Source organism: Protomyctophum bolini, assembly GCF_963924005.1.
Source record: "Protomyctophum bolini genome assembly, chromosome: 4".
NCBI classification, from domain to species: domain Eukaryota; kingdom Metazoa; phylum Chordata; class Actinopteri; order Myctophiformes; family Myctophidae; genus Protomyctophum; species Protomyctophum bolini.
Window position 1 is genome coordinate 7,435,844 of NC_137865.1, and position 11,243 is coordinate 7,447,086.

At 41.7% G+C, this 11,243-nt stretch overlaps 1 protein-coding gene across 1 annotated transcript; it reads right to left on the minus strand.

Annotated features, from left to right (window-relative positions):
* Positions 1-828: 828 nt before the first annotated feature.
* On the minus strand, positions 829-10,674 carry LOC308314287 (peroxisomal succinyl-coenzyme A thioesterase-like). Its single transcript, XM_080761828.1, has 10 exons — positions 10,198-10,674; positions 9,626-9,725; positions 8,517-8,707; positions 7,989-8,158; positions 5,788-5,907; positions 4,867-4,949; positions 3,781-3,874; positions 2,757-2,837; positions 1,815-1,956; positions 829-1,572 (listed from the first exon to the last, which is right to left on the minus strand). Exons 1-10 carry the CDS (start codon positions 10,391-10,393, stop codon positions 1,439-1,441), a joined length of 1,311 nt encoding a protein of 436 aa, XP_080617954.1. The 5' UTR covers positions 10,394-10,674; the 3' UTR covers positions 829-1,438.
* Between the last annotated feature and the right edge of the window lie 569 nt (positions 10,675-11,243).

An 11,243-nucleotide genomic window follows, 5' to 3' on the forward strand; every position in this document is an offset into this window, starting at 1 on the left:
GACTCTCAATTAGGGATTTTCCCAGAGGTTAATTTCACTGATGTGTACAACCTTTGGAGGATAGGAGGATAGGAGAGTATGTCTGTTGTATGTCTGTTAGGCAGGCATGTCGCGCGTAATTGTAGAACGCAGGGCATTCACTGTGAAGAGTGCGGGCGCAGGCACCACAAAACAGTTTCCAATGACAAACAGCCAGTCAATATACAGCACATGATAGACGCGCCGACCACGGCAACGACAGACAGGCTGACCACAGTGTTGCAGATCGATGCAGTTAGTAGTGTAGCAAGCAACTCTGACAATAGTACAATAGTACAGTATTATTACAAGCCGTGCATATCCACGGACAGTTTGACTTAACTGTGTGGTCTATTTGCAAGGATATTGTCTAAGGGCAGGGGCTGCCCCGTGACAGATCCCATCTCTCACACGTTACAATTCTGGAAATTCCTGGAATAGTGGAATACAACAGGAAAAAAAGGTTTCAGCACCACGGAGAGCGCTCTCCGCACTGACAAGGTGCAGCTGGCATGTGAAACTATATCGTGCTGTATTTTGCTTTCCATGTTATGGTCATGGTCATGTGAGGGGAGAGAGAGAGAGAGAGAGAGAGAGAGAGAGAGAGAGAGGTGTCAGGTGTGAATGGAATCATCGTGCGTGCGCATATAATATATGCGCACGCACGATGAGAGAGATGTGCCATATTATGGCACATCTCTCTCATGTTTAGGTAATTGTCACAGAAGCCATGGATATACCCAATGTTTGGGAGGCAGGAGAAGAAGCAACAGTGTACAAAACTGTGTTTATTATAAAATAGGCCTAGACATTATAACTGAAGAACTGAATTAAGGGCAACATAATAAGGCACCATCCTATGAGGTGTGGAGTCAGTAATCAGTGGTCTGGTGGTGGATGTGTGGAACATGGTGTGGTGCGTGTGTGGATGGAAAGAATAAGGCAAACATAGAACATGGAGGCAAGCAGGGAGTGGCGGCACAGACAGCAGGTCTGCCTCCTCTGGATCTCTCAAGTGTGAATGAATGGCAGGGACATTGCTTTTATAGCTCTCTGGAGGCACCGGGCCCAGGTGCTCTCCAATGAGCGATCAAGATGGAATGCCCCACCAAGGCTCACCTAAAGGGAGACAATTAGGCAGGTGTTGCCTATAACCACTACAACACAATCTGTGTGGGGCATCACAATAATAAAACATAAAAAAATAGCTACAATTTTATAATCAAAACCACCTGTGTTTGGAGGACGATGCAGCAATGGGAATCAAACGGTGAGCTTCATTTTTATTGGCTTTTATTGATGTGAGCCTCAACACAACATTTAAATTGTTCGGTATACCCATTATGATGACCACGGATGTGGTCTAAAAGTGTGAAAAACTTATTTTTCATTTCACTAGGTCTTTAAAACCGGGAAAGCGTCACAGACAAGATGAAGGCACCGAGGTTTCTGTGCGGCGATAAAGGTTCTCCTCCAGGAAGTGCAGTGTCTTGTTCCAGGCATCTTCCTGTGCGTGACTGTGAGGCGTCGTCTCCCCTCCCCACAGAGCTACCACTGCAATGGAAACAAGCATGAGGGCAATTATTGTGATGCCCAGAGGCCATCCGTGAAGCCACATATTGGTGAGAGGCTGAGCTTGTAACAGAGCATTACACATGATCTGTCAACGAAGACTCACACAGCACCACTTATAATGGGTTCGTTCTCAAATTCAAGCTGAAAAATGTTGCTTCGCCCTTGGGGTGAGCGGTGTTTCCGATGTGCATTTATGCACACCTGTAGCGCAAATTTCCTACCTTTCTTCCTTTGAGCGCCTGCTATGAAGTTACTATAGCGGGTGTGAGGGCTATAAGGAGGCTCAATCAGGTGGCCTGTCCCGGGGTAAGACAGGATGGTTAACAGGTGACTGTTGCCGGCCCTCTCCATCATCTCTTTCATCTGGGGAAAGAAGAGGGGGTATTCTTTGCATTGTAGCAAACTACTTCAAACGTCTCAAACACACCTCTAAGTTTTGGCAATTCTTTAGGTTCTTTAACCGGAAAGAAGCCCTAGGCCAGCATGTCTTTCAGTATATGTTTGTAATTCATTCAATTCATGAATTTGTTTGTTCGGCAGTTTAATAATTTCAGCGAGGCTACAGAAAGAAAATATTAAATTAAATAAATGTCAAGGATATAAAACACACACACAAGAAGCCAGACAGCTTCAGTCCATTCTGATACTATAATAGTCAACATAGATGGACATGTCATGACATGACATGACGTGACGTGACGTGACAATATGGCGTGACATGACATCTTTTATCCACTAAGCTCTAGATTCTAATGGGAACAAAGTGCTAATGGATGTTGTCCTCTCACACGAGTAAATTAATTTGCCATGCATGGAGTACATAAGTAATCTCTGACCTGTTAATTTTATTTGCGTTTGTAATGTCACACCAAAGACAACAAAAAAATCCCTGCGACATAGGCCTACTAGGTCATGTCCAGGGGGTGTACCGCACGTGTATAAGCTGCCCCACGCTACAGAAACAGGAGATTAGGCTCCTGAACTATGGGCCTCATGCCTCTGGAACTGTTCGTTTCCAAGGCTATACTTCCTTGTAATTGTGAGTTATTCGAGGGGTCACATACTAAAGGCTACTCTAGCACAAATTTCAGTCCTGTTTAATCCAGATGACTACTGTATGTATACAGTATGCTTGCACAAGTAGGTAAAAGGCAGGGACTCACGTCTTCAGCTGATTCTGCAGAAGGCCAGTTCTGGTCGTCCTCACCCACAAGCAGTAGAAGAGGACATTGCAGCTGGCCAACCTGGTAGGATAAAGAAACAATGCATCAGTGAAGGAGAAACAGCTATCAAGTCTTTGCTGGATTTGTCATATAGATACAGAGTATAAATACAATGCAAATTATTTTGCTCAGAGCACTCTCAGTCTTATATACACAGGACAAAAACAAACATCTATAGTGCAAAGAAAAAGACAAAAACACAAAAAGTGCAAGTGAAGTGACAATACAGTGTAATACAGTTCAAGGTCAGCTGTTCTGCAGCTTGACTGCCTGGGGGAAGAAACTGTTACTGAGACGGGTGGTGCGAGATTTGATGCTCTGGTAGCGTTTTTTGACATTGCGTGGCTCGCAGATCTGCTACTTTTTGTTTGCACATTTTTGACAAAATATATTTGGGCCCAAATTAGGGATGCAAATTATGATTCATTCATTAATTGCTAATTGATAACCTTATCGATCGATTAACCGGTTAGTTGATAAGCGCATTTTATTTTATTTGATCTGAGAATCTTAATTTCCCTCTAACATGAAAATCTACTTTTTGCTCATATACAAATAATACAAAATGCATATTATATTCCATAATCAAATTTGACCATTTGAGATACAGGGCCAGGCAATGCCATCTTTTGAGGAATGAAATGAAAAGTGCACCGTCATCAAAATGATCAAATGCAAAAGCAGAGACGTTTCTGTGGCTACAAAGGTGGGGGGGACTTTTTTAACCGGCTCACATCAGCTGTGCGTGTGCGCAGACAGCTTCACAGAAAACGGCGATTAATCGAATTAAGATTAATTGTTAACATCCCTAGCCCAAATGTAGGACACCAGGGTAAATTGTTAAATTATATCATCATACAGTACATATCAGACAGTCCCAAAAGGAAATGCATTCATTTGAATGAGTCTGACCAAAAGCAGGGATAAATCATGTCCCTAACATCAGCACACATACTGTACTTACATCCACTTTCTTGGTGGGATCAGTTGGAATGGGCAGAAGCAGATCGTGCCAGATCAGTCGATTCTCCTCGTCACGTCTTGTGTTCTTGGCATTTCTAGTTACACAACATCTATGAAAGTCAATTCTGGTCCCGAAGCCACAGGAAAAGTTCAATGTTTGATAGACTGGGCATTGCAATTCCATCCTAGCTCTTATACTTTTGTGTTGAAATCAACGTGTGTGTGTGTGTGTGTGTGTGTGTGTGTGTGTGTGTGTGTGTGTGTGTGTGTGTGTGTGTGTGTGTGTGTGTGTGTGTGTGTGTGTGTGTGTGTGTGTGTGTTTGTGCGTGTGTGTGTGTGTGTTGTAGGGATGGGAACTGGGAAGATATGAAAAGTTCATGTGACAAAAAGGATTTACGATGTTATCGACTATCGAGATTCGAGGTAATCTTAGTCTGGGGTGGAACATTTGGCAAAAAATTGCCAATCTACAAACTCATTCACAATCACATGAACTCTTTTTTTTTTCAAAGCATCCTGCACTAAGGGGCATGCTGATTTTCTTTGCATCTAATGAAATATTTGTATAGATTTGTGTTTGTCCTGCCCCTCATTCTCTATAAAAACCTGCCAGTTGCACTTTCTCTGGCCACAGGTTGCAGCACTGTGCATCATTGCACTACTAGACAGTGCGCTACAATGAGAAAGAGAAGTTGACTGCAAAAAGACTGACTGCCATTGATGTACTGTATATTGTTTTAATTTGTGCAATTGCAACAGCACTCATGCAGTAACTCTTATGGACTTATATTTGTGTTTGTGGCCCAGGCAGTGGCGTAACCGTCTGGGCACCCGACTGGTAATCCAGTCGCAGTGTGCCGCGGGTTCGACTCCCGAGCCCGACACGGCCTTTACTGCATGTCTTCCCCCATTTCTCTCCCGCTTACTGTCAGCCTACTGTCTGTCCCTTCAAAAAACCAATAAAAGGCGTAAGCCGCAAAAAAATAAAAAATCTTTATATTTGTGTTTGTTTCTGTCTTATTAAGGCACACAGGCAGTAGATAATAAGTTATTTGATAGAAAAGCAGTTTGAAACAGCCTACTGTACTTGTTAAAGTCATGAAGGATTTCAGAGAGGGTTCCTCTGACAGGTTGGACATGACTCCCACTCACACTCACCAAACACCTGGGCTGAACGAAAACATATAAACATTTTAAATAATGAATGCACGATGATTCATGCAGTTCACTTCCGTATTATCTCTGTGCTGGAAGAAACTAGAAACCATTACGGAGGTATACAGAAAGAAATGAAAAAGAAATCTACTCGATTACCGATTCTGATAGCCATAACTTGCGTTACGGTCGATACAGAGTACCGATCCGATACTGCAAGTTGGAAATGCTATTATGTCTGTGTCACTTTTATGCCCATATATGGAGTTCTTTGTCAGGCATGCCCAAATATGGAGTCTATATACAGATGTCAGAATGATTGTCATAACAGGCCAGCTCCATATATGGAAGATAGATCACAGAGTCACCAAAATCATACTGTAGAATCTACAGTAGGATGTCGGTGACTCTACACTAGTGCAGATCACTGCTGTCAGTCGGTACTACGTCTTACACCCACATTAAGCTATGCTGTTATTAGACCCAGTCTTTGTACAGTAGGATGACACATTTAATACACCATTTAGCATCTTTAACCCCGAGGGCCCAGAGTAACAAGCATGAGACACCCATACCATTATGATGATGGAGTACACTAGCCTCGCGTTGCGATATTAATATCACTGCGTGGACATGGATATTAGTCTCATCCCTCTCAGTATTAGATTTGTTTTTCCTCAAATCCCCCCCCATATGTATGTATGCATTGCAAAGGCAGATGAAGGCTGGCTATGCGAGTCTAGGAGTACACACTACACAGCCATTCATATCAGGTCATATCATACTTTTAGGACAGTGGAGTACACATCATGTCCATACCTTAATGACGGTGGAGTACACATCATGTCCATACCTTAATGACTGTCGAGTACACAGCCAGTCCCAGCATCATAGAGGCCCCGAAAGACAAGCCCATCATGGCAATCCGGTCACTGCACACCTGAGGATGCTCTTTTAGGAACGTGAATGCAGTCTGATCAAAAAGACAGGAGAGAAACACCACCGCAGTGTGTTTCACATAAGAGTAATGATGAACACAATGACATGTAAACATTGAAGCGGTTGGTTCTCAACACTGGCCATTTGTACGTGACAGTTTCCAAACTCAACTCTTCTCAACTCTTCCAACTCTTCCAAATTCACCTATTTTTCTTGTTGTAAATTAGTCCTTGATGAAAATGACTGAATTGAAATGTGTGAGTTCCACGGACTGCAGCAGACAACCAATTCCTTAAACTAACAGAGCAAAAATGATTTTTCCTTTAACAGATATTTTAGAACAAACTGGAGATAGACGACACCAATCCTGTCTAGTGACTTTACAAAACATGTTGCAAAACATGAGTATCTATCGTGCAAAAAAATACAATGGTTACACCGCATTGTCAGTCTTTGCATTGAATCCTTATTGTGAAAGTTTTGATTCTTTAGATTCGATTAGTGTCCTTAAAGATAGCCATTCCAATGGCACTTTCGATAGTGGGGTGGGGTCTTCAAGCACAGAAGTATAGCGCACAAGGGACCACTGTCCACATTCCTGCACCTCTATGCATGTTAAGTGGTTTTGACAATACAGGTATGTGTGGTTTATGTATACTTGTATATAGGCTACATTCAAAGGAAAAGTAACATCCTCCGCTTTTTTGCAAATTGCAAAAACAGAATCATGAAAACAAGAGGGAGGCTCGCAACTCACTTACTTTTCAATGTTCCAAATTGTATTCACAGCAGCACGTTACTTATAATACCACGTTTCGACCTTGCAGCCTTTTTTTTTGTCAAGTAAGTTTACTTGAAACCTTGCGGCGCAAGGTCAAAACGTGGAATTATAACATGCTGCTGTGAATACAAATTGGAGTTGCGAGCCCCGTTCTTGTTTTCATGGCCTGTGTGCAAACACACGCACACACACACACTGTTGTACTGGACATCTACACATGGTAATTGCTATTATGACATTAAAACATTACAAATACACAGGGTAAAAAATGAAAACATATCCAGCCTTAGGCAACAGGATACCCAGTCTGCTGCCTGGGGAGTACATCACATTTGCAACAAATCCGAGTCACGTCTCTCTATATGAACCTTGGCTATCTTTGTTTATTATATTATATTACACATTGCATTTCAGTCAAACAATTAAGGGTAACAATTGTAAAGAATACCAGATAAGGTAAAGGAGTGGGAGCAGGGGTCAGAGCTCTGAGAAATCATTGAGCCTCTGACCGAATGTTATGTTTATTCACTGCAGACAAGGCCCTCTTTCAAATACGCCCAGGATTCATATTTTAACTTCATGCCAAACTCAATATCTATTAACAAATAAAGAATTATATAACATGACAGTTGACCAAGCAGTGAACATGTATCACCCTTGCGCTCCATTATACAGTAGTCTACTCCCCTTACCTACAGTACAATGTATTTAATGATAATTAATTAATTTGTAATAGCGCTTTTCCAAACAAAGTGCAAAGGGTAAAAGAGCAACATAAATAAATATTGCAGATAAACTACAACAAAAGATAAAACAGCACAGTATCCACAAAGTATGTAAAATAGACCCATATAATCAATAAAACACTAAATACAAAGATTAAACTGGGCCTGGGCCGCAGCTGAGTGGTCCAGGCACGCCTGATGGCATGTCGCGGGTTCGAGTCCCGAGCCCGTCGGCATTTGCCGCATGTCTTCCCCCCCATTCCCGTCTAATTACTGTAACCTATCAATAAAGGCAAAAACGCCAAAAAGTTTTGCATGTCTTACTGTAGGTCAACAGGTATGGCTTTCCAAAATAAAGCCTAGGTATAATGTATACGTACAGTATTATGATCATTTCAGTACTGTATGTTTCTGTAACAATAGCTTTTTTACAGGCTGGGGTTAGCTATTGTACGGGTCTTTGAACCTGCCAGGAGCTTTGAAACTCCATGTGGCATTGTGTAAACACGTCCTTCCCACAGGAAGGACATGCTTACAATAAACATACACACCAACACATACTGTAGCCACTTGCATACTCTCTCACAAATACCTATACGCAGTACCTACCTCAAAGTAGTCGTTCCCCACATGAGCAGTTGTACCTCCAATGGTTCTGGGGGTCATGTAATCCAGGGTAAGAGATGCGTAGCCGTGAGATGCCAGGAGGGAAGAGCGGTACTCTGGCATACCCCCGCCTCCCCCCCACAGGTCCAACAGGCCTGGGAAAGGTCCAGGGCCTTAAAAAAAACAAAAACAACCAGCCAACAGCTTTTACTGTGTAATGAGGTGTGCAATAGTAGAGAGTACCGATGTCCTGGTGTCACTCGCTCATCCCCTGGGTCAACGGAAGTATTTTATTTTATCGAGAATATACATTGGGTCATCTTAGAATCGTCTCATAATAAGAACTGTGGTCCAAAAAAATAAACAAAATTGTCCCGGCGCTATTGTCAGGGAGGTGGATCTTTATCGTCGGTAACTCAAATTCGAGTTTTTGGCGAAAGGTTAATGAATTTGGTGGCGAATAAAGGTTTGCGCGAATGTGACCGAGGTAGGATGTGTAAATTACATCAGTCTTCTTCGATGCTTACGTACCCGGTGGCAGAAAGAGGACTGCTGCGAGTCCACCCTCAGTGACATCAACCCTCTGGACTCCAGGAGCCAAGTACCAGCGCTCTATGACAACACTGGCCAGCGCTGCCAGTTCCTTAAAGCCCTCACTCACATGGTGTTTGTACAGCGAGATGGTGATCTCCGTGGGCTTCTGGACATGCAGTTTCCTGAACCTGTGTCCACAAGAGAGGTGTCCTCTGTTCAGTACTTTATACTGCACACACGTCACAAGGTACAACAAAGAAAGCTTGTGGAGACTTCAAGTACTGTAGCTCACAGTGATGCCATGAGAACATTATTTAAAATACCTACAGTATATGGTGTAGTGCAAGTGATATTTTGAGGCTGCAGTGCCACAATACTCCATATCTCGACCTTGCAAGCTGTTTTTTGTTTGTTTGTTTGTTTGTTTTGTATTCTTTTAGAAATCATATCTATGAATTCATATTCTGGCTAAATTACTCTAGAAATTAGCCTGACACTAATTATTATATATATTGTGTTATTCTATTGAGATATTTTTTTAATGGGCGTGGATAGCGATGATATCATTCTGGTTTTAAGTCATTTTAAATTTATTTTCCAAAAAATAGTTATAAAGTGCTTTACAGATATGTTGAAAACAGCAAAGAAATAAGACAAATAAAATAAAACATCAAAACAGCATTTGTAGTCAGCCGGGTCGCAATCAAAGCAATTTATCAAGCAATAGGCCTACATTAGCCTTAGGATAATACATTTTTGAGGGGCGCTAGCCACTCCTATGGTTACTGGTTGTTTTTAGTTCAATGTTTGTTTTAGATTTACGTCATCTTGTCCCCCTAACACAAACATTAGAACAACAAGAGAATAAAGAGAATATGTTTGTTTTACATCACCATTACATCAGAGCAACATGAGTTAGACTTTAATATATTAGCGCCCCTCACTTCACACGGGTGTGATTTTTTTAAACAAAAAACAAAAAAAATAATTAAACAAAAAATAAAACAATTCACATCATCGAGGCACCCACCACCACCTCAGCAGTCAGTCAGTCAATCTCAAGTCCCATTCCCCTGTTTCTCCATCTCTTTACTGAATGTTCTTACCGTAGTCCAGTTCTACTGCCTGGCACTGGTCTCAGGCTCCAGATCAGACCCATGGGTTCCACCCCATCATAGGTCCCCCCCAAACACACATCTCTGAGCACTAGGAAACATGGGAAGGAATCCAATACAATGAAATTTGTTATGGTCCTGGAAAAGCCCTCTAAACTTAACACCAGAAGTGACCCCCACCCGCCAAATGTTTGCTACATGCATTAATTGTGTCTTAATTGTTTAGTATTGTATAGGCTATTGTATACAGTATGTCTTTAAACGTCTTACTCTTAATTCATTGAATATATAGGGAAACAATGGAAACAAGCCCCTAGGGCTGTGTGTTATCCTATTAACAATCAAGTATTTAATCAATCAATCAACAATATTGTTACTATCCCTGTGAGGAAATAGCATTTCCACTACTACAGCAAGGAATAGATAGAGGATCCAAATTAAATAGGCCTACAAAATATGGTAGGTATAGGCCTATAAACTGCTTACTTTGATTGTACTATTTATTGTTGATATATGTTACGTACTAGGCCTACTTTATTATGTAGCCTTGAATGAATGCCTACCATTCACATCTCCTCTTGCATCACTGGTGTAATGGCCAAAGGCCTCCCAGTAGTCCCCGTCTTCTGACTGCAGGAGAGCGTGTAAAGTCAGGTGTTGAACTGGTGACATATTCCTCACCACCAGTACAGTCAACCTTTCATCCAGCAGCCCCCTTGACGGCTGAACAGAAAGAAAAGGGGGAAATGTTTTCGCCATCTTCTCACCACCACAACAACACAATAAAAGTAGGCTAAAAAAAAATATATAGGCTATAGGCCTATATTGAACTGTAAGTCTTGGAGTCTTCAGCACTTTATCGGACTTCAAACTGTCAGCTCAAGGTATCAAAGTTCACGTGGAAACGTCATAGCAGCTGCTGTCTCTGTCTAACTTGTTTATACATGGCTTGTGTCTTTCCGTGGATATCCTATTCATATTCATATTAAGTCTTAACCACGAGATAAAGCCAACACGTTTATCACTAGATCAGGCTTGTCAGACTACTAGCATCTGGATTCCAACAATAACAACGTTTTCCAAAGCATGGCTTCCTTATATTCAAGAAGAGGTGGAGCTTTATGACAGTATAACTAAAATACTCGCTCACCACCAGGCGGCGCAACTGTTCTATTAAATAAGGTTCAAGTTAGATCCTGACCTGAAGTGAGCAATTCGGCTTGCTTTTTTGTAATTTATTACCGCAACACTTATGTGTGTGTATAAGACCTACCAAAGATTCTTAATAAATCAATATGAAATTGATTATAATTAATGATTGTGATTGTGGGGGGGCATGCGTCGAGTCCATTCATTGGAGCACAGCTGACAGCAAATCAGACTAGTTAGGGAGGGAAGCTCATAACTGGGATTGAGCATTTGGTTTATATTTCTTAAAAAAGAATCACAACTTTTGACAGGAATGTGCTAGAGACTTACTTTTTTTGGACAGACTCGTACATTCTCGGATTAAATCATCTCGCGGGCCGTATGTCTGACATGGTTGAAGTAGAAGCTCCAGTGAATTGGCAGACACTCCCTAACCAGGCTTCAAGCGCGCTCTTTAAAA

Excerpts from the sequence above, each read along its gene's own strand:
- LOC308314287 (XM_080761828.1), bottom strand. The coding sequence starts at position 10,393 with ATGGCGAAAACATTTCCCCCTTTTCTTTCTGTTCAGCCGTCAAGGGGG. Across the intron at positions 2,838-3,780 it reads ATCCCACCAAGAAAGTGGAT|GTTGGCCAGCTGCAATGTCC; the intron begins GTAAGTACAGTA and ends TTATCCTACCAG. Across the intron at positions 1,573-1,814 it reads AGGCGCTCAAAGGAAGAAAG|TGGTAGCTCTGTGGGGAGGG; the intron begins GTAGGAAATTTG and ends TTTCCATTGCAG.